At 35.6% G+C, this 24,757-nt stretch overlaps 2 protein-coding genes across 2 annotated transcripts; both read right to left on the bottom strand.

The window, feature by feature from the left end:
* Positions 1 to 17,706: 17,706 nt before the first annotated feature.
* Positions 17,707 to 18,636, bottom strand: LOC110230108 (uncharacterized protein At4g02000-like). Its single transcript, XM_021032100.1, has one exon. The coding sequence runs from the start codon at positions 18,634 to 18,636 to the stop codon at positions 17,707 to 17,709; it is 930 nt and encodes a 309-aa protein (XP_020887759.1).
* Positions 18,637 to 19,528: 892 nt separating this feature from the next.
* Positions 19,529 to 21,655, bottom strand: LOC9319808 (xyloglucan endotransglucosylase/hydrolase protein 4). The gene is made up of 4 exons (XM_021032018.1): positions 21,312 to 21,655; positions 20,806 to 20,906; positions 20,527 to 20,720; positions 19,529 to 20,095 (listed from the first exon to the last, which is right to left on the bottom strand). The coding sequence occupies exons 1-4, from the start codon at positions 21,505 to 21,507 to the stop codon at positions 19,696 to 19,698; spliced, it is 891 nt and encodes a 296-aa protein (XP_020887677.1). The 5' UTR covers positions 21,508 to 21,655; the 3' UTR covers positions 19,529 to 19,695.
* Positions 21,656 to 24,757: the final 3,102 nt, after the last annotated feature.

Genomic DNA, 24,757 nt, shown 5'->3' with positions numbered 1-24,757 from the left:
GAGAAAAAAAATTAAGAATTGACTATGAAACATTAATGAAACAAACAGTTTTATAAAAAATCTTTCTTCAACCTCCAAACTAAAATTCTAGAAATTAAAGAAATTTTTTTACGGCGGCCGCTGTTGAAAATGGCGGTGACGATGATGGCTGATGACGGCGGCTTAATGACAGCTCGACTATAGTTTATACTCTCTCCGTTTCATAATATAAGTCGTTTTGGATAAATCATTTTTTGTTTCACAATATATATCGCTCTCAAGTTTCTATGCATATTATATATTACTTTATTATTTAATAATTATTTTTATTATGCAGTATTTTTTATGATTAGATGAACTTTTTAAACGTAGATATTCTTAATCCGTGTGCTTTTAGCTAAAAGGATTTATATTATGACACAGAAGATGTAATTTGTTTTGGGTAGTTTATACCAAATATCTCTTGGACCCAAACATTAGAAATCTATGTCTCTTTTTTAGAATGGTATAATTAACCGTTATTAGATCTGGTTATGCCTAATTTGAGATTTAGTTTCGGTTTACTTTGGTTTACTAAAATTGTATATAAACACCAAATGTAACAAATTTTCCCGGTTTGAGAAATAGAAAATCATTTCACAATCTTTTTGTTCATGAACTCTATTAATGTTCTCGTCTTTCTAGATCTCGTACCTTGAGGTTTTTCTTTCTTTTAAATTTTGACAAACGACTTAAATCTTGTATCCATTATGGGTCCGAATGGTAAAAGCGTATTTGATCGTGCGGAAATAGCGGTTTTATAGAGCGGTACGGTTCAACTACGGTATGTGCAGGAGAAACATATTTGCGGGACAAGTGCGGTTTTGTGAAATAAGCGGTACAAAATAATATTTGATTGGTGAAAAAATAATTTGCGGAATACATATATGATTTTTAGAAAATATAGTTAAGATTTTGTTACTTTACTTTATAGTATACATATATATATATATATATATATATATGTGCTGTGTATTTTTAATCAAATCATGAAAGTATACATCAATTTTTCATAATTTAATATATCAATTGCTTTAAACTCGTCCACCATATAATTTCGTTCCAAAATATAACCCATCCTGTAACTTCTTAACCCGTCTAGTGATTTGTTTTCTAAAAGTAGTAATTTTAAAAAAATTTAACGATATTTATTATATATAAAAGTTTACAAATTGTATCATTTTCTAAGATATTTATATTTTATAGTTTATAATTGTTATTAAGTAACATTATACCACGGGACAATTTTTGGTTTTATACAATCTTTTCTAAATGAGATTCATTTAATCTATATATAATAGCAATCTAATAAATACCATTTGCACATCTGAACGGTTGCGTCTTTTTATCGCAACTTCTCGTTAATGTTTTTATTAATTAAAATATATATTTTACGGTTATGTTTTTTTTTTATAAATTGCATTTGGAATGTTTTCTACGGTTGCGTTTTTTATTGTCACTCTTCCTAAACAGTTGAAACTTCTTATTCGAATCATTGCAATATTTAGTTTATTTTACGAACAATTGCAACATTTGGTTTATATATTTAGTTTATTTCACGAACAATTGCAATTTTTGGTTTATTTTATAAATAGCTATAACATTTAATTATCTACCGCCGCATCTCTCGGTGTAACTTTTCATAAATTATTATTTTAATTCTTAATTTTTAATTACTAAAATGTATTTAAATGAGATTGTAACTATTTAATTGAACTGTTTCAACGTTTGGATTATTTGACGAATTATTGCAACTTTTGGTTTTATGTTACGAACCATTATTATCTTTAGTATATTTGATGAACTATTGTAACATTTGGTATAATTGACGAACCGTTACAGTTTTTGGAATATTTGATATCTACGGTTGCGTTTCTCGAATAAGTTTGTCATACTTTTAAAAAATATTTAAATACTAAAATATATTTAAATGAATTTTTGTTACCGTTTAATTTAACATAATAGCATTTGGTTTATTTGACGTTGAACGTTTTGGCTTATTTATCAAACCATGGTAATATTTTGTTTATTAGTTTATGCTTTTTGCACTTGGGAATAGTGTTTTAGTTACAAATTATTGTTTTTCTAATATTAATATACTTAATAAATGCGTGTGAGGGTTTTCTTTATCATAATTTTTGTAAAATATATATTGATTCTATATTAAAAAAAAATCAAAATTATTACAATTCATTATGAATTTTTTCGTTTGATATTTTTTTAAATAATTTTTGAAATATATTCCCCCGCGACATCGCGGGGGTCCTGATTCCTAGTATGTCTAATATTGGTGGTATTAAAAAAAAGTAAGGATTTAATCCGTATTGAAGTGGCGGATTAATGATATTTTAATCTTTTTATTATTGTTGATTCAAAAATCTGTCCCGCCAAACCCGTCCGGTCAAAAAACTCATTTATTTTATTAATGTTGATCTTATTTATGATATGATTCTGAATCATTGTCTAAATATTTTAATCGATATAGAACGTTGAACACACATTTTCATCAATTGGATAATATATGTCCGTTTTTAAAATTTTGAATCACAGTATATGCAGAAAAAAAAATTGATATTTTTTACTTTATATATTATATGATGATTCAAAACAGTTAAAAACAAATCAAACAAAGATGAAAGGAGAATCATAATTCTAAATCTTAATCAAATCTTCTAAATATCTAAATTATTAAATATGGAATATCCGGTGTATGAGTTGGGTTAAATATAACCCGACCCAACAAACTTTTTATGACCAAATTTGTAAACGGGTCGGGTATCCAAAGTATTCGAGAATAATTTTACCCACCCGACTAAAAAATGACTGCAAAAATACTAGTATAGATCTAATGTTTGGGTATGAAATTTAAACTTTTTATGGTTTAGGTTGGAATTAACCCTACGCGTTTGTTCAGGTATGAAAACATACTTTACAAATTGTATGGGTATGAAAATACCCTTTTCCCCACATCTAATCATCATCAGAATTTTCCAATCTAGGCTCCGAAACAATGTCTATAGCCGGTCTAACAATACCAGTACACGAACAATTCCATATCGAGTCCTCTTTATCAACTATAACATCTTTATCCTTAACAATATATTTTCACAACAAAATCATACTGTTATACTAACGCATGTCATCACGTTGAAGACCATAAGTCGACTGCAAGAGGGAGAACGATCTGTGTCCCCCTAGTAAGTTTCATATAGTACCATATCAACACAGATTTCGGGTCTCGTCTCCAGTCCACACAAAACAAAACTTAAACTCCAGTTTCCCCCTAAAATAAAATTTCGAGATCTCAGTCTCCATAATTTCAAATTTTGTGGGTTATCATCGGTTTACTGTGCCGAACCCGATGCCAAACCAAAATAATAAACCAATTTTGAACCCGATTCGAGTTATCACAACCCGAAATAAATACTTAATTCAAGAATCCCCAAATCTTAGAACCCTAATTTCGATTTTTCTCTTCAACATCAGAGATTTCAACATCAGAGCTTTGAAGTCTGAGCTCGAATATGAGCAATTCATCCGGAGCTACGAGTGGAGCATCAAATGTGGGACAGGGAAGAAGAGTTGTGGGTGTGCCGAAGATGTGTTGGTGTGGAGCAAGTATCTCGGCGATCATCTCCAAATCCGCCGCCAATCCATACCGCCGTTACTATCGTTGTGCTTATGCTGCATCACATAAGATAATGTGATTGATATTTGGGTTGTTTCTTTCGAATTTTGACTTTAATTCTCTGGTCTCTGTAGCTTATCGATGATAACCACACTTTCAAGTGGGTTGACGAAGCTTTGTTAGATGAGATAGAGAGATTGAGTATAAGAACGAATGCACTTGAACAAACCATGTCCCAAATTACATCAGACATTATGGATCACCAGAAGATGATTTTTGAGAGGATGCAAATGAAGCTAGAGAAAGAGATTTTTGAGAGGGTAGAAGCAGAACTGTTGGAATCCAAATCAAGCATGAAGAAAATGTCGATTGTTGTCATCGTAGGGTGTATGATCATGCTTGGTTTGAGTAAAGTGTTAGGCTGAAACGAGTGTATTGGCTTGTTGTTGTTGGTCTTTGTTTGTGCTTCTTGTTTTGTTTTGATCCTCTTTTGGTAGTCTAATGAAACATGAAATTTGGTTCTTGTGCTTGTTATGTGTACTTCTTGTTATTTTGTAATGTTAAATTTTCCTAAAACAGATACATAGTAGCAAAAAACTGAGACATAAATAGCATAAATATTAGGACATAATGTCCCACATCGGAAGTTGGAAGGGATCCAAGTAATATATAAGGGATATGAGCCACTCCACTCATAGCCAATTGGTTTTGAGTTGGAAGTCCATAGAACTTATCATGGTATCAGAGCACGATCCACACATGTCCAACCCGATCCGACCCAAAGATGGTCCAATCATCGACAAGGTCCAAAATTGATGCCGTCGATCTAAGCCCGAACATTCCGAGATTAATGGCCAAAGAGCCTTCATCTCGAGGGGGCGTATTAGGACATAATGTCCCACATCGGAAGTTGGAAGGGATCCTAAGTAATATATAAGAGATATGAGCCACTCCACTCATAACCAATTGGTTTTGAGTTGGAAGTCCATAGAACTTAACAATAAATAGGTTCAATGCATTATCATTACAACCAAGTATCCAAAAGACAGAGACAACAATGTACCATTACACATGGTCATGAAACCAAAAACACAAAGTCGTGGTACTCTAATCCTAATCAGATGGTAAACCAAAAAACCTCCTGCCATCTAACACTACTCTAATCCTTCAGCCTTGAGACATCACCACTCCTTGAGACGGTTCCACTTGACTGCCATGAGTTACAGTCCCAACTACTTCAAAGGCCTAAGACAAATCATGAAGCAAAACATGTCAGTAACCTATTGTGACCAACTGAACCAATGTGACAAAACATACTTACCAATGCAGAAGACTTCTTCTTCTTATGAAACCTGGCGTTGTGACCAGCTGCATGACAAACACCACAATGCATTACTCTTTTCATCTGTTTAGGTGCCTTCTTTGTAGGAGACTCATTCTTTCCTTTCTTCCTCTTTTTATCTTTTTTACTCTCCTTTCCTTTCTTCCTCCCAGGTGTAGGTGGTGGTGGTGGTACATGCACATTAGGATGATCTGTTGATGGCCAAAAAGCAGGTCCTCTCTATGGAAATAGGCCATCCGTGTAGTTCTTCTTCCACGTGGCTGTCCGAAACCAGTGACAGACATAGTCTTCAACCTCAAGCTTCTTCTCTAAGATGACTCCATAAGCATGCTCACAAGGAATGCCACAGATTTGCCATTTCTGACAAGTGCAAGTCCTCTCAGTCAAGCTAATCCTATGAGTATCTAATCCTCTAGTAGCTTCATACATGTCATTAGTGCTTCTTCTTATACTCATCTCTGAAGCTTTCTTGTGTTCCTTGGCAAGAAACTTACTAACATAAGGCGTGCATCTCCCTTTATGGTCATTAGTTTCCACAGATCTCTTGAAGATTCTTGACCATTTCAAGTCTCCTAATGGTCTCAAGCATTGGCACAAATACTTTGTCTCTAGCCTTGACAATGGAGTTGTTGAAGGACTCGGTTGAATTATTCTCTACATCTTCACAGTAGTTTCCTTGCTTGTAGAATGCCCTGCACCAAGTTCTTGGTTTTGACTTGACAACATCACGCCAAACTGCCACATTGTAGTTGTAAAGCTCAGTCATGTGAGCTTCAAAGCTGCTCTCATTGTAGCTCCATGCCACATCCCAAATGTACTTCTTCATCTCTTTATCTTTCCCATGATTCTTCTTCAGATTACCATAGATGTGTCTCACACACATTCTATGCTCTACTTTTAGTAGCTCTAGTTCAACTGCTCGGATCAAACCCAATAAAATAAAGAAATCTGAAGCTTATTATATCATGAAACAGAAACAATAAATGATTAAATGTGAAGAAATCTGAAGCTTATTACCTTTTGACGATCATACACTATGATGTAACCATCACCATCCATTAGTCCCAAATCAACTTTCAGCTTCCTCACAAACCACACCCAATTCTCTATGTTTTCTACTTGAACACAGCCCCATGCTATTGGGTATATAGCATTATCAGCATCTCTACCTAAAGCAACCAGCAGCTGACCTTTAACCTTTCCTTTGATAAAGGTTCCATCAACTCCTATCAGTGGCCTACAAGACTCTTTCCATGTTCTCTTAATTGCATCAAAGCAGACATAGAACCTATTGAATACCACTTGTCCTGCATCATTTGTCACAGTCTGCACTTCAACAGTTGAATCTTTGTTGGACACTCTTGTCTCTTCCGCATAGTCTTGAAGCCTAGCAAACTGATTATCATATTCTTCTTCTATCCATCTCAATGCTTTTCTCCTTGCAGCTTGACATTGAGGCCTGTAAACTGTGATCTTCCATTTCCTTTTAATGGTTTCTTCAATCTTCATAGGCATGAAATACTCAGGTTCATCTCTAAGACTATCTAGAAACAACCTAGCAATAACAGGAACCTTCAACATCTCATACTCTCCATTCGGATTACATGTGTGGACATCCTTGTACACGTTAACTCTCCACTTAGAACATTTCTTCGTGATTGAACAGTATACCCGCCAAATACATCCATCCCCATCACATTTAAATCCAAGCTTCGTTTTATCATACCTGTATTGTGCAATGTTGCAGCCTGTCTTCAAAGCATGGTCTAGAACAGCTTCTTTAAAAGCAATGTCGCTGAAGAATATCTGGTGATAGTACAAATTCCCACCTCCGGCTCTGATGTTGTCTCGTCTTCTCTCCCGAGCAGTTTCGTCTTCTTCATCTTCCTCACTGTCTGGATACTTATCATGTAGAATCGAAGGTTCGTCTCTAAACTCCATTACAGCCTTCTCGATTTCAAAAGTGTCTCGCTCCCTTGGGTCTTCATCGTCGGGTTCATTGTCAGGTCCATTGTCTCCTATCGGATCTCCTTCCTCTTGCGGACCAACTCCAGTAGCCTCCTCATGAACGACGACAGCATTCGTATCAACCTCATTCGAATCCATCAATTTGGGGATTTTTTTATTCTAGGGTTCTAGGGTTCAATTTGGGGATTTTCTATTTCTAGGGTTAGAGAATTTAGGGATTTCACGATTTGGGTTTGGAAATATCAGGGGGGTTCATGGGTCAACTAAACGGGTTGGGTTCTGGGTAAATCTAGTTTAATTTCGATGTTAATGGGTTAATTTGGTTTTCGGCACAGTAAACCGATGATAACCCACGAAATTTAAAATTATGGAGACTGAGATCTCGAAATTTTATTTTAGGGGGAAACTGGAGTTTAAGTTTTGTTTTGTGTGGACTGGAGACGAGCCCCGAAATCTGTGTTGTTATGGTACTATATGAAACTTACTGGGGGGACACAGGTCGTTCTCCCACTGCGGAGTATTAAAACAATTGTTACCACTAAATCCAATTTGATAATAGAAAAATTAATACTTTAGACAAACACCAAATAGAAACTACTAACGTTAGACAATCGTTCTAGAGTAGATGAAGGACTCAAATCCTTCAAAGCCTATCAAAAGAACACAGAGATTATAAGACACATTATAAAATATGGATAGAAATAATAAAATACATAATATCAATAGATAATAATAAAGGTAACATATAAGAAAACACCAACATACACAACCTCCTCCCAAGATAGATCTTCTGTACCATTTTCTAGTGGACTAAAAAACACAACCAAATTTATTTAAACCTGAACGTAGATAGGTATATACTTATAGATTAAAGCGATGGACGATACCATATACAAATAAAATTGATCCTTAATACATCCTCGAGATAGAAAGTTACCAATGGACAATGATACGTGTTTTATTTCGCCTCAAATTTTTCCCTTAGAGACTACACGAAATACTGCAAGTGCAAAGTTAATAGGTTGTAGTATTTAATGATCAATCCCACAAAGACTTATAAGTATGGTACAAATTCAATGGAAAGGAATATGTCTAAGACAAACAAAAGAGAGGAGTTTGGTATAATATCTAATGCAATGAAATAAGAAAGCAAATAAATGAAAGCAAAGTAAACTAAAGCAAATAAAACGATTAAGGTTATCAATAAATGAGAAGTTGGGCTTCAGGGATTTCTTAGGGTATCACGGATCAGGTTATTCTAGGGTTTTAAACAAAGGTAAACCTATGCTTATTATTAAACAGTTCATGAACTATGAAACACTTATATAAAACCGTTTGGTTTATGGCCAAACAACTATCTAAGTCTAACAACTCCGTTACTAAACTAACGCATGCAACGACGAGATTAAACCAGCATGATTAACGAGTTCGATTATAGTTCGTAAAGCCATATAACTAAGTGGTGTGTGCTTGTTATAACACGATACTCACATCTAGGCTAGTGAACGCGGATCTATACACTTGTGATGCATAAACCTACCTAAGATCAATTGCAAGTTAGCTATTCAAGCAATATGCATTAAGAACAAATCTAGAACGAAGAACATAGATGACCTAAATATAGATCTAAGAAACCCTAGAAAATAGATCCATGAATCCCCTTTGAAACCCTTATACCCAACAAGTAAACTACTCACACATACTCAAAGAACACAACATCATATGAATAAGAAATTGCATAAAAGAGTATGAGTATAGAAAAAAGGCTTAGAGATCTTCTCTGGAAATCCAGAGTTTAGGATTCTTCTTCCTTAAACAAGTAGAGAACAGAGAAAACAGATGAAGAGAAAGTGTTTGCGATGATCGGCGGCTTCAACGGCGGCAATCGGAGGCAAACGGCGGTGAGGGAGCTTCGACGGCTTCTCTGGTCGTTTCTCTAGGAGGCTGCTGATGATAGGGTCGAAGACACCCTAGGTTTAGGGTTTAGAACATGTATTTATAGGCCTCAGAAAGTAACAAGTCGGTTTAGGGTTTTATCGGCAAAACTACGTCGTTTCGATAAGTGCAGGGACAAGATGGCTGGGCCCGGTCACAAGGCTCCATGACCGTGCTCCACAAGAGGCCTCAGCCCGGTCACGTGGTGTTGTGACCGGTGCCACCAAGGGTTCCACCACCGGTCGCACGCCTTGCGACCGGTCTCTGACAGACTGACTTCAATCGGCTGTAACTTCTGTTTGGCATCTGGGATTGAGTTGATTCTTCCTCCATTGTAATCTTGACTTTTCCAGCTTTCGATATAGTCCAAGATCTCCATATTTTCTTCACGGGAAGACCTCCAACGGATGCCTAACTTCTGGATCTTTTAATCTGTCCTGAAACGAGTTTTGCTTGTCTTTTGGTCCATTTTGCTTAGAAACTCCTAAAACCTTCTTGGCTTTATAAATACTTGAATATATCCTCTTTGACCTTGAAATCACACCAAACACTTCCTAAAACATAAGAAAACAATAACAAATATGGGCGAAAATCCAATGTTATCAGACAACTAAGGAAATTAAAAATCAATATGAGTCGTAATATCCAAAAGAAAGCAATTAAATCGTAATGTTCAGCAGAAGTATATCCTTAAATTTACGAAGAACAAAAATAACAAATCAAACCAAATAATTAACGCAAGGAATAATAGAAATCAGAATAAAAGAATAATGCTGACAATGATACAAAAGACTAAAACCGGGATATAACTATAAGTAGTACCTCAAACACCACATTATCATAAAACACACCTCCATAGATTATTAGGAAGAACAAATAAAAACAAATACACCAATTAATAATAATTCACAATACGAAAAACTATTTTCACTGATATAAAAAGATCGACTTACCTCGAATTTAATATATATCAAAATAAACAATTTATTAAGTAACGTCTAACAGTCCCTAATGAGCACTCACGTCCTTTCTCGGGTATGTGGGCTCCATCTTTGTCCAACGGCCTGTCCGTTACGTCCGTGAAGCTTTAACGACTTGATATTTCCTTGTCCTTGATCCTACAAATCACCATATGATCTTTCCTTGTGTTTTGTGTTTATTCACACAGTTCCGACAATCACTTTCCAGAAGATCACCCATCCTGAAATTGCTCCAACTCAAGCACGCTTAAATGTGGAGATCTCTCAAGATGTTTGTCTAAAAAGATAAGTGCACTTTGGTGACTAGGTGGTCAAATCAATTCTTTTAAACCTCTCTACATGCACCACCATATTCCTGAAAACGGGATGTTACAATTCACCCCACTAACAAATCGTAACGTCCTCGTTGCACACCAAAACCGTCACCCTCGGCGGTGTGAGCCCTCTTGACACCACACCAGTCTCGGTTCGGCTCTGATACCACTTGTATCGTCCCGACCGTCCCTACCAGTGAGCACCCATGTACTCTCTCAGGCCTGTGGGCCCCATCACTGTCTGACGATCGGCCTGCTATGTTCGTGAGGCTTTAAAGACTTGTTTACCGACCCTATAAATCATCACATGATCTTTTTTTTTGTGTTTTTTCCTCACTCACACAGTTCCGACAATCACTTTTTGGAAGGTCACACATCCTGAAATTGCTCTACCTCAAGCACGCTTAACTGTGGAGTTCTCTCAGGAAGTTAGACTGAAAAGATAAGCGCTATTTGGTGCCATTGGTGGCACAATGAATTCTTTTAAATCTCTCTACATGCACCACCATATTCTTGAAACTAGGGTATTGCAATTCACCCTCACTAACAGATCGCAACATCTTGTTGCGCACCAAGACTGTCACCCCCGATGGTGTGAGCCTTCTTGACTCGACACTCACTTGGATTTGGCTCTGATACCACTTGTAACGCCCGACCATCCCTACCATTGAGCACCCACATCTTTTCTCAGGCCCATGGACCCTGCTTTATCCAACGGCCACTCCGCTACGTCCTGCAAGCTTTAAAGACTTGTTTACCAACCCTACAAATCACCATATGATTTTTTCTTGTGTTTTTTCCTCACTTACACAGTTCCGACAATCACTTCCCAGAAGGTCACCCATCCTGAAATTGCTCCCACTCAATCACGCTTAACTAGTGGAGTTCTCTCAAGACGTTTAACCGAAGAGATAAGTGTACTTTGGTGACATAGGTGGCCAAAACAATTCTTTTAAACCTCTATGCATTCACCACCATATTCTTGAAATCGGGATGTTACATAATTCTTCTTATCACCCACATTTAACCAGTGGAGCTTTGACTTTTGTTTCAAGAATCCTACCTCGAAGTCGGCAAGATGCCACTTTGTGTAGGCTCTTAACTCTTCTTCAATCATTTGCGGTGATGGGTTAGCTAACGTACCAGCTTGTTTTGCACAAAGGATCTCATGAGCTTCCTTTGTTCTTCTTGGAAGATCTCCCAATTCATCTTTCCCAAATGATCTCAAACTTGGCTTCAAGCCTTTAAGTTTCTTCGAAAATCGATTTAAGGCTATTTTTTTAGTGTTAAAAATGTCATTTAATCGTTCAACTTTTAAATTGTGGTCATTTTATACATGAACTTCATAGTAGGTCATTTAAAAACGACGTCGTATTGATTTAACAAAGACTCCTAACGGAAAGTTAACACCGTTAACGGAAACTTAACGAGATGCCCGAAATGGCTAAGTCAACGAAATTTGACCATTTTATCAAAAAGTTAAACTAAACTTTGTGATTTAAATGACATTTCGAAAGTTTATACTTTTTTCGTCCCAAATTTGAAATTTCGCGTATTTTTCCCTTAAAACATCAACTAAACATTTACTGTCGTATTAAACATCATGCTGCGTTGACCTGGCCAATTATACATGACGTTAAATCTGATAATGGAACCACTAACATCCGTTATCAGGCGTTAACTACTCTGTTAGTCGAATCGCCAATTTTCAAATGTAGGCTATTTTAAACCTGAACTTCCGTATGAGGCCATTTTAATCATCAACTAAACGTTGACTAACATGTTGGAAATCAAATTGCATTGACCCGGCCAAAAGAGACATGACGTTAAAATCTGCTAACATAACCACTAACAGCCGTTATTAGTCGTTAACAAACAACAACAATAAGACAAAAGAAGACACAATACAAAGAACCAAGACACAAACCAGACACCAAAGACACAAAGGCACTAGTAACCAAGAACAAATTTCTCATTTGGTGCCTAACACTAAACATTCATCTAGGTGATTCCACACCATAAACACCCTCATCATAGACCATTTCTCCTTTGTAAAAAAGGATTCCATAAAATTCGAAAACGGTGAACTCGGTTCTATACCGGGTTGATATCATGGGCAGAGGAAATGTGTTATTAGGGGGTCAATTGACCCCTATGAATTTTGAAAATTCTACTACACTTTATTAAGAGTAATTATAATGACCCCAATGCATTATAGTTTTTGACCCCATATAAAACTAATTCAACTATATGACATACACATTGTCATTAACACACAAAAAAAAAAACTTAATAAGTGTGGTTCATTAGAATTTTAAACCCAATTATAATGTAATAAAATTAAAAATCCTTGACTTATTTCAAAAAAGTTCAATTAATGATCTAATATTATAGTTATATATATAAAAAAAAAAACACCCACAAATTTATTTTTTTGTCTTTTATTAATCTTTGTGGACCATAACAAAAAATTGTAAATATAAATTTGGTTGATTTTCAGATATTTTCTTTTGTTCAGTATAGATTATTTCAGGAGAAAGCTAATAATACCTTTTTATTTATATATTATTTCATATTTAAAAAAATTGACCCCTATAACAAAAATTTCTTGCTCCAACATTGGTTAATATCCCCATTTTGTTCCATTTGCATACATATCTTATGTAACGTCATCATGCTTCCCCTCAAATTAAGTATTCATCTGTTATTTTATCTCAATTTTCTTATCATTGTCTAATGTCTTACGTTCACCTCTCTTGATCTCACCATTCGTCTGCAGACTAGTAACCAAGAACAAATTTCTCATTTTTGGTTACTAGTATCTTTGTGTCTTTGGTTTTTGATTTGTGTCTTGGTTCTTTGAATTGTGTTTTCCTTTGTCTTAGTTTTGTTGTTCATTAACGATAGATAACGGTTGTTAGTAGTTATGTTAGGAGATTTTAACGTCATGTCTTTTTTGGTTGGGTCAACGCAATATGATGTTCCAATATGTTAGTCAATATTTAGTTGTTGATTAAAATGGTCTCATACGGAAGTTCATGTTTAAAATGGCCTAAATATGAAAGTTAACGATTCGACTAACAGAATAGTTAACGTCTGATAACAGCTGTTAGTAGTTCCGCTATCGGATTTTAACGTCATGTCTATATTGACCAGATCAACGCAATCTGATGTTCAATACGACAATCAATGTTTAGTTGATGTTTAAAATAGTCTACTAAAAAGTTAATGTATAAAATAGTTATTATTTAAAAATCGAATGATTAAATGACATTTTTTCCAGTAATACCAATCTTAGTTATGTTGTACTGCTTTTTTAGCTATCTTTATATCGTTTATCATTTTTTCTATCAACTAAAAAAACTATTCTGGTATATTTTTTTTTTTTTTTGTCGGCCAAATTATCTTATTAGATAAAACAGAATACAGAGTTTAGACATACATATTAGCAAATCCACGAAACAACATAAGGAGAACAGGTGTGTCGAGCTGTTTTAGCTAACATATCAGCTAGGACATTCGCCTCGCGTCTAATAAACTTAAAGTGAAAAGATCCTTTAGCCAAAGCGAGGATATCTTCCAAATATGTCTGAATCTCCACAGGACCAGGGATGGGTTTGCATTACATCTCTGCTTGCTCAAGATAGCGATAAAGAGTGGATGAATCACCACATAGAGTTACATTGCAATAGCTGAGACGCCTGAGCTGGAGAAGAGCTTCTCGTAAGGCAATGGCTTCTGTTTCAATAACCGAGCCAGCAGGATCTATTGAAGAGGATCCTTTAAAGATACACCTATTTTGAGCATCATAGAGAGCCCATCCAATTCCTGCCTTACTGTCAGAGTTGGCCCATGAACCATCTATGCAACAATAAAATTCATTGTCAGGATGTAAATACTCATGATGTGAAGAAACATCACATGCATGTTCTGCTCTGCCTTGTGAAATATGTGTATGATAAGTATTTTGCGCTTCAGTCCACAGACGCCAATCTAAAAGAGCTTGGTGTATAATATCTGGAATGGCCCAACGTTTATTATTAAATAATAATGCATTGCGCGCCTTCCAGATACGCCAACCAATATAAGGAAATAGAAGCTCTTTTGAACAGTCCTCGTTCTTAGAGGTTAAAAGATCAGTCACAATATCAGATATATTATTGTTTGCAGCGTACTGACCTAGTGGGATAGATAAGGGTGATAGTTCCCAAATTTCTCTAGCAAGCCTGCAATGAAACAATAAATGAAGAGTGGTCTCTGTTGCTTCACCACAAAAAGGACACTCCGTTGAGATCTTGATGTGCCTGCGAGAGATATTATCTGCAACAGATAATGCATTATGTAAGACCCGCCACCAGAAGTGTTTGATTTTGGGAGGCATATTTAAGGACCAGATTGATTTCCATAATGTATTCGTTGGAGATCTAGGAGATTGCCCAGAATTGACTTTTGAGAGTTGATGATAACCTTATTTGACAGAATACTGGCCATCTTTAGTGAATATCCAAGTAGGGGCATCAGGGGCTTGAGTAATTCTGGGACGGATTCTTTTAATAAGCTTGATATCATCTGGATGGAGTACAGCTCGAAGCTTCTCATCATTCCATAGCGTTGAATGTGGAACCATAAGGTCTGCAACTTTCATATTGTCAGCCAAATAAGTATTCAAACTTCTGGCTGAACGTGGAGGGTTATCAAGCCAATAATCATGCCATACTCTTATTGACTTACCATCTCCTATTCTCCATTTAAGACCTTGCTTAATGAGTTGGAAGCCTTGAACTATGCTTCTCCATGCATGGCTGGGACGATGTCTTAGAGTAGCTTCTAGTAGAGTGGATTTTGAGTAATACTTTGCTTGAAGAACTCTACTAAGTAGAGACTGAGGCTCCTTTAGCAGCCTCCAACTCTGTTTAGCTAAGAGGGCAATATTAAATTGATGCAAGTCCTTAAATCTCATACCACCATACTGCTTTAACTGTGTCATCTTGCTCCAGGCCACCCATGGTATTTTTTGCTTATCATGGACAGTAGACCACCAGAATCTCCGTATTTGAGCTGTAAGTTTGGCAATGAGCCTCTTAGGTAACAAGAAGCAGGACATAGTGTAAGTAGGTAAAGCAGTAGCTACAGATTTAATCATGATTTCTTTGCCTGCTGGAGATAATAATTTAGAATACCAACTCTCTAATTTATTTTGCACCCTTTGAGATATATAGGCAAATGCATCATATTTATTTTTGCCTACAGCTTCTGGCAGGCCTAGATATCTACCAAAACTTCCTACTTTGGAGATTCCAGTGAGAGATATTATATTGTTTCGGGTGTCAAGATGAACATTCTTACCAAACATGATAGCGGACTTTTGGAAGTTAACATGCTGTCCTGAAGCTTGAGCATAAGTCTGAAGCAGATCAAGAACTTGCTGACATTCCCTTTCATTAGCTTGACAAAAAAGAAGAGAATCATCAGCGAAGAGCATATGAGAAATTTTTGGACCATTACGACTTGCTTTAAAACCATGAATTAAGTTCCTTTCCATCGCATAAGTAAGTAAACAAGATAAACCTTCAGTGCATAGTAAGTAAAGATACGGTGACAGAGGGTCACCTTGCCGTAGACCCCTTTGAGGAATGATCTTCTTTGTTGGTGATCCATTAATAAGCACAGAATATGTTACTGTAGTAACACATTTCATTACCCATTGGCACCATTTCTCTGCAAAACCCAAACGCTTCAGAATAGCTTCCAGATAATTCCACTTTACTTTATCAAATGCTTTAGCAATATCAAGCTTCAAAGCCATAAAGGGAGTTTTAATGCGCTTAGTATGCAGTGAATGCAAAAGCTCATGAGTAATGATAATATTATCTGTAATAAAACGTCCAGGGATAAATGCTGATTGGAATTCAGATATTAAGTTGCTCAGCCATGGCTTAAGTCTATCTGCCAAGATTTTAGAGATTAGCTTATATGCAATATTACATAAGCTAATCGGCCTAAAATCTTTAATCTGGGTAGGGGATTCAACTTTTGGAACTAGGCAGATATAGGTATGGTTTATCTCTGGATTAAGGTAGCCAGTTTGAAAAAACCATTGAATGAAATTTACTACACCTGATTTAACGACTTCCCAATGGTACTTGTAAAAACCTGCATTCAAACCGTCCGGCCCTGGCGTCTTATCTACATTCATCTGAGATAATGCCTTCAAAATTTCTTGTTCAGACACTGGCTTGGTAAGTTGTTGATTCATTGTAATGGTGACTTTTGGTTGGATATGCTGCAATACGGGTTCCACGCAATCACTGCAAGAGGATGAATAAATGTCAAAAAAATAAGTGCAGATAATGTCCTGAATCTTCTTATCATCTTGTTGTAAGTTGCCTTCAGCATCCTGAATAGAGGTAATACGATTATAACTCCTTTGTTTTGTTTTGGCATGAAAATATTTTGTATTTTTGTCACCTGCTTTCATCCACTGAATCTTACTTTTAGTCCGCCAAAATTCTTCTTCCATTCTATATTCATGCTGTAATTTTGACTTAAGACTTGAAATATAATTATAATCCAAAGAAGGAGAATCATACGCTTTTTGGATGGCGGAATGCAATTGCTGAATCTTTTTGTGAGAGTTAAGATTTTGCTCAGATTTCCATCGAGAAAGACTGTTTCTGCATCTCTTCAAAGCCTCTTGGAATTGTTGTGGAGGTAACCAGTTGCAGCTTTGATTCCATGTATTTTGAAGAACCATATGAACATCTTGTTGGAGCCGCCATCGATTATCATATCGGAATAGCTTCTTCCCTTTCCATTTAGTGTTATCAGTTTGCAATAGTAGAGGCTTATGATCCGAGCCTACCCAATCCAATAGCTGAACTACTGCCTTTGGAAACTTATCTTGCCATTCTGCAGAAGCAACAACTCTATCCAAACAAGATTTAATAGTACCAGAGCTCCTGTTGCCTATCCAAGTATAGGGTCCACCAAAAGTCTTAAGTTCATGAAGACCAGAAGTATTCAACATTCTTCTAAAGTTGGTAAACTGCCATTCTGGTCGCACAGGTCCACCTAATTTCTCAGAATTGTCTTTGATTTCGTTGAAATCACCCAATACTATTCTTGGTTTACTTTGATATAGACCAGCATTAACCAGATTCTCCATCATATGCCACATCTGCTGTCTTGGTTTTCGTTCGGGATTACCATAGACATATGTCAGACAAAAAGTATTTGGCCCTTCCGAGACATATATATCCGTGTAGTAAAGTGTTGGAGGGGATAGAAAATCACACTTTACCGTATCACGCCAAAAGATAGCTAATCCTCCGCTTAGACCATCAGGAGAAACAAGGGAATGATGGTTAAACTGGAGATCAGCGCCGAGTTGCTATACATAACTATCTTTATTTTTAGTTTCGATAAGGAACATGATATCAATCCTATATTTACGATTGATATCCTTCAGGTAAGGAATTGTCAGGGGGTTCCTTAAACCCTGACAATTCCAATGCAAAATCCTCATTTTGGAGATGGTGGCTTCGGGGTTGCCACCTCCCCTTTAGCCTCTGGAACAGCATGTTGTTGAGTCCTCTGTCTAAATGTAGAAACTACATCTTCATCTGCCACATGTTCTATCTTACGCTTGAGACCACGTTCTGGGACAGGAGTTGATGCAGAACCAAGTTCACGAACTACAAAAGTTTGATTAACATCAGTGGGAATATCTTCTGGGTGAAGGAACTCCATCGGTTCTCTTTGGGAATCCATATGTGTCTGAACTTCTGATGTCTCCATATGAATATTAGAGCCGACAGTTTCCCCCATTGTATCATCCGCAGTTTCAGTAGTAGTGTGTGGCTCCTCCACCATTTGATTCACTTGTTCTAAGACACGCTCCTGGTTGTGATCTTGAGATGGAGTTGGCAAAGGAAGATGTTCCACCTCTTGATTTTGAAAATTACAATTTGCAGCCAAATGAGTGAGACTACCACAAGCAGAACAGAACTTTCTAAGTTTATCATATATAAATCTGATGAGGATTGGCTCTCCATGATCTCCAAAGTCAAAGAATCTCACAAAGATTAACCTGCTTGACACATCCACTTTGATTCTTACCCAAACCTCACCTGCTTGTTCTGCGGATGGTTGTTGAATGCGAAGGTCATCCACCTGACCTATAATTTCTCCAATTTCCTTAATTGCGTTCTCCTCCTTAGAGTCATCAGGTATATTCAGAAGTTTGACCCAAAAGGGAATGGTTCTAAGGTAGTCTGGACAGTTTCTTCTGGTCCATCTGTCAACTACAACTAACCAGTCTTTATAGGTCCAGGGACCATTATCTAAGACGGTGAGCAACTGGTGTTCTTGCTTAAAGAAGAACTGGACATAACCATCTTCATTGATACGGCTAGTGAGACGACCTTCCAATTTCCAGATCTTTGGCATCATGATTTTGATTCTAGCTGGGTTTTGTGATGGATGTAAACCCCTAACTACGAGGCTGAGTCGATGATCTGCATCTCGCTTTGCCTTCGCTTCTGTTGATAATTTTAGAGGAACTCGATCCGAACCCAGGTTGAGATTTTGAAGTGAAACTCATAATTCCTTATCAGCCATGATTGTAGCTAAGATGAAATCGATGAACAAACGAGAAATCCGCAGGTTGCGGAAGGCAAATCACCGATCTGATCGAAGCGGTGAAGTCGATTCTAGAGAAACCTAGAAAATCGCCTAGAGAGAGAAAGTCGAGAGAGTTCTCCTTTTTACCTATTCTGGTATATATTACCAATCAAAGCAATAATAATAATTTATCATTTTAAAATATGTGTAAATTTCAAATAAATTAGAATAACTAAACAGTAAAGCAAAAGCACGCATGTGAGGGTGGGACGAGTTTTTTTTTTTTTTTTTTTTTTTTATAACCCAATGTCCAGACCACACTGTGATCCGACTAGCCCACTGGACCTAAGCCCGCGTGCCTGGGATTTTTAAGCCTCCACTTAAGGGCCCCCTGGAACTGGTGGTCTGGGACGCTGCGCCCCACAGATAAATTGCGCAGTGGCCGGGATTCGAAGCCGGGTGGCGGGTGCCTCAGCCGAGGTTCCTTTACCACCAGGAGACAAGCACCAGGTTTTTTTTTTTTTTTGGGATGAGTTTTTGTTCATATGTAATATTATTTTGTTCATGTGTCTTACATAGAAATTAGATAAAAAGGCGTATCAATAGTGGCTAATAATAATCAGGTTTATGTTAAATTGTTAGATACGAAATGCACTTTTTAACCACGTTAAAGAATATGGCTTTTTTTTCTTCTTCTTTTTGGTCGACATATTTTAAGAAATAGCTAAACAATAGATATATGAATTATATAACATGTAAATTTAAGCCCAAACATAGCATAAACATCACGGGCCAACAAACAATACATATATCAATCTCTTAAACAGAAGCATAATTTAAGTGATAAATGATAGTAATAACCAAATCCATTGAAACCCTCAAGAGTACTTATGCATCTCTGTCCCTTTTACATTCCGCTGGCATAACCGGGAACCTAGTCCGGTCGGTACAATAGTTGTAGATGGTCCACTTCATACGAACCCATTTGAGACGGCGCCATTGCTCAGCGTCAAGGTCACGGAATTCATTTTGGTCCCACCACATGCGGCCTTGGGTGGCACAGTACTTGGCTTCCACAGAAGCTTGGCAACCATCAATGTGGAATCCTTTGTAGGATGCAATGAAAGGTGCATTGGCCCAATTGGTTTTCTCTAAACCACCTCTCGTGGCCCAATCATCCGCGTTCCAAAGGCTCGAGTAAAGCTTCATCGGTTGGTTGAATGGGAAACGTACTCCTAAATCCTTAGCGTTCTTGAACGTTCGGATTGGTATGTTGTCAACAAAGAATCTGATAAAACAAAATCAATTTAAACAAATTTATTAAATTTTGAAAACCCCAAAATAAAGAGTGAGTCACTTATGTTACCTATCCACATAGGCTATATAGCTTATTTGAACATTAAGAAAATTTCAAAGCTGAAAAAGTTTTAACTTTTTGACTCAAAAGTCTCTGTCTTAGATAATCTTACAAGACCCCACTACTTTTGATAAGATCAAGATTTTGGCCACCCCCAAGGTTAAGAAAAATAATACTAATAATTTGAAATTGCACCGAATATGAAAAAAAACAATAATTATCACTAGTAGGACCATGTGATTTTTTTTTTTTTTTCATCACGCTAGTAGGACCATGTTAATTCTGACAACTTTTCACTATACAATAATATACGAAAAAAAGTGTAATGTAAGTAATGAGAAGAAGGATAGAATCATTCATACACGATCTGGTACATGTTCCAAAGGATTGAGTAAGTGTGATAAGCCTTAGAAGGATCAAACCAGAGATAGATTCGTTGTTCTCTGTTTCCTTTTCCTCCTGTGAACACATTTGTCTGCAATATTGGTGGTTGTCCTGTTCTGTTCCCAAGAAACTCAAAGTCTATCTCGTCATGCTCGTTGTTGGTCGATGAAAGCTTCATAAATTTAATTGTAATTAATATTGCTATATCATTTAAAGCTGAGATCTGTGTATTAGTAGTGACTAGTGGAGAGACTTACATAGAAAGCTGTGACAACTCCAGCTGTGTCACCAGCCGGAAGCTTTATGTGCATACTAAAATGTCCAAACAAATATGACCCTTTTGATTGAAACCCTGTGCCTGTTTTTATACACATGTAACATTGTTAGTGAGTAAGTGTACCCTAAGATCTTGGGGCCTAAGGCCAATGAAAGATAACACTTGTGTTTTATACATTTTAAAAAACAAAAATGTGTCCTAAATAAAATTTAAATATTGTTTTGTAGTAAAATAATAAAAAACAAAAATGTGTCCTAAATAAAATTTAAATATTGTTTTGTAGTAAAATAATAGAGATGATTAATGCTATTTACTTAATCTATGAAATGAAATGTAGTTTTAAACTCAAGAAAATTAGCACCAAAAAATAAAGCTTTTTCCTATATACCAAATTAAATTTTTTAAAATGGAACATCAAAACTTGCATAATATTAAGAAGCCTATTTTTTGGCTCATTAGGCAGAGCTTTGGTAATAGTAAATGTACCAGTGTATTTGTCGAGGATAAGCTGAAGTTCAGAACCGCCATTGAACTGTTTCTGGTGGTCAAAAGCCCAAGTTGGGACGTAGTTACGCCCAAAGGGTACATCAATGGCCTTGCGTGGAGGAATTGCCATTACCATTGTTGAAGAAACCATCAGAAACAGAGCCATCAGAGCCCATGGAGATGAAGAAACAGTCATGATTGTGTTTTAGAAAGAGATAGAGAAATGATGATGATGGTGAGAGAAGCTAAAGGGGTGTGGGTGGCTTTATATAAGGACGACTTGTTTCTTGGGAGGTTCTCTTCTTTGTCACGATAATAATCTTTTTAAAAATTCTAAATTTTATTCAAGTTTCTCGGACCTTTCTATTAGTTTTTTGTTTTTATTATTTTGTAACAATGGCTAACAACTGTAATATGGACATCATACGTACAGCTATACAGCTCTCACAATCAATTTCTTATTTGAATGTGAACTATTCTGAATTATTTGGTAAAATATGAATGTTAATGATTAGAGTTGTGCTGAGATTATTGGTGCCCAATCTTAACACTTAACTAGTTGCTTTGTAAATGTCAAAAATGAAGGACTTATATCTCTAGACTGTAACATAAGAAAATAATACATTATAGGCTATAGTCTTAGTCTATGACACTATGTGGCATAATAAAGATAACATTGGTTTGTTTGTATAAATTTGTTTTGGAACTTTTCTGAACTTGTAATTTCAAAATTCAAACTGTTTGGATAAGTTTTGCTTATTATCTAGATCGGATTAAGTAAGTATCTTGGTCTAATAATATGATTAAAAAGTAGTAACACTAAGTGATGGACTTAAATACATTTTTAAAACATTGATAACAGTAGCTAAAATTAGTTAAAGAAAAATTGCTTTTGCTATATCAAAATGGAAAAATGTTATGGTATTCCAACTCTACTATCAACAAATTAGAAGATTACAAACCAAAAATGTAAAACTTTGTCATATGTAGAAAAAAATGAATATAATATAATGGAACATATCTAAGCATAATAATAGAATTTAACTGTTAAAAGTACATAAAAAAAAAAAAGATTATCAAAAGTAATTGTTGGACACCACAAGGGTGGCTCCATGTGTCCTCCTCCCTACTATATGCGTTTACGATTATACATACATCATCTCTCTCTCTTCATTTATTAATTTTTAGTTAAGCTCATTTAATTATTACCTGATTTCATTAATTATCTTTAATGTCGGAGCAAATTGCCACTTTCTGTCCGTCCCCAGGTTCTCTCTCTCCGCCAATTTTGGTCCAAGACTTTTTGTCATACATTTTCTATATTTCTCTTTATATATTAATTAAATCCAGAACATATTTTTAGGGTCCGACCAATTCAGGTTCTCTGTTCTAAAAATCTCCGTCTAATCCAAATATTCCCCGCTTAATCGCTAGGTTTATCCTATCCGCCTCGATTAATGACTAATCCCTTAAAGAAATCAGTTATCCGATTACTCTCCGCCTAATCCGATTACTTTCCGCCTAATCCGATTACTCCCCGCCTAATTTTACATATCCCAATTATTTTTAGATTTCAAGTATAAAAAAAACTGGGAGTTTGTGATGTTTTACAAGAACTTATGTTCAAACTTTGATAAAAATCATAAATTTGTAATAAAAATCATAAAAATTTGTCTCAAAAATACAGTTTTATATGTTTACTGCAATTATAAAAACAATATTGGATTAATATGTTTTAAAAATATTAAAATTGGGAGATCGACAAAAATAGCACAAAAATAAGTTTTTCTTCCAAAAATAGCACTACATTTGAAAAGTTCCATAAATAGCATTATAAACTTTCATTAAATATTAAATATGAATAATTAGTTCAATAAATAAATAAATAAATAAAATTAGAAATTTTCTCCCAAAATTTATTTTTCCCACCGAAAAATTTCCGCAACTTAAAAATATTTTCCCGCCAAAAAAATTTTATCAAAATTTTTCCGCCAAAATTTTTTTTCAATATTTTTCCGAAAAAAAAATCCAGTCTAATTGTTCCCGCAAAAAATAAAACTCACGAAATTCAGGAAGGATATCAAGAAATTGAGGAAGGGTTTCCTGAAAAGATTGCACGAAATTTAGGAAGGATTCAACGAAATTCAGGAAGGATTCCATGTAATTTAGGAAGGATTTCATGAATTCATGAATTTCAGGATGGATTCAACGTAATTCAGGAAGGGTTTCATGAATCGTGAAAGCCTTCCTAAATTACCTGAAATCCTTCCTAAATTTCATGGAATCCTTCCTGAATTTCGTGGAATCCTTTCTGAATTTCTTGTATTTTTTTTTGCGGGAAAATTTTGACGGAAATATTTTTGGCGGGAAAATTTTGACGGGATTTGTTTTGGCGGGAAAATATTAAAGATGAATTTGTGATTTTTTGTATCTATTTATAATTATTTATTAATTTAAAAAATTAAAAATAAGGTGCTATTTTTGTCCAATAAACTTTTGAATGCTATTCTTGTCCCAAAAACTTGATTTGGGGCTATAAGAGACAATTTCTCTATTCGGGTTATGAGATCTGGGTCGATTACCGGTTATGAGATCTGGATCGATTACCGGTTTAATCGCTGATAATCAATTTTAAAACACGATTTAAAACGCATTTAAGTAGCTCAATTGATTTTGGGGAATTAGGTTAAATTTTATAAAAATGGGTGTAATTGTGAAGAATATCATGTGTATAGGGGGAAATAGGTAGAGGGTGAAAGTACAGGGGGAACCGAGTTGAAACGATATAGTACAGGGGGACAGGGACAGGCAGCCCTTAAAATAACCCTTCAACTAATCTCGGATTAATCTCCGATTTTAATCCGATTTCTCGATTAATTGCTAGGCCCATACCGAACGTCCGACTAGTGCCTAGCGATTTTTCAAACAAGGGCTCTAACTAGTATTGTCAATTAAAGTACAAAAATTAACTTGTTTAAGCTTTACTGTATTTTTTTACTTCAATCAATTAAAAATTAATAAGGAAAATATTTTACGAAGGAAATAGGAAAAAAAACATTAAACGAATAGATTTTCATTTCAGCCAATACACATAATCATTATTATTTTTTTCTTGTTACTATAACTTTCCCATTTCTCATTTTACATGTACTCCTTTATTAAAGGGATGATTTGTTGGGATCTTGGGATATACTCTTATGAACAGAAAACTGAACTACTTAATTGAGTTACTAAATTTAACTTTTATGTTTTTTTTAAATAATGGGGACACCCTGATTAAATATATATATATATATTATAAAATGATTCTACGAATGTAATTACAATCGTAAGTTTTTTTTATACTGTCAGATTAAAACAGATTTTGTAGGTTAGTCCACATGAGCGGTTCTAAAAAAATGTATGGATAACAGATTGATCCACGGATTTAATATTGTGATTAATAA

The sequence above is a fragment of the Arabidopsis lyrata genome, assembly GCF_000004255.2.
Source record: "Arabidopsis lyrata subsp. lyrata unplaced genomic scaffold ARALYscaffold_3, whole genome shotgun sequence".
NCBI lineage: Eukaryota > Viridiplantae > Streptophyta > Magnoliopsida > Brassicales > Brassicaceae > Arabidopsis > Arabidopsis lyrata.
Note: the sequence above shows the minus strand (reverse complement) of the source record. Positions and strands in the feature narration are given on the sequence as shown.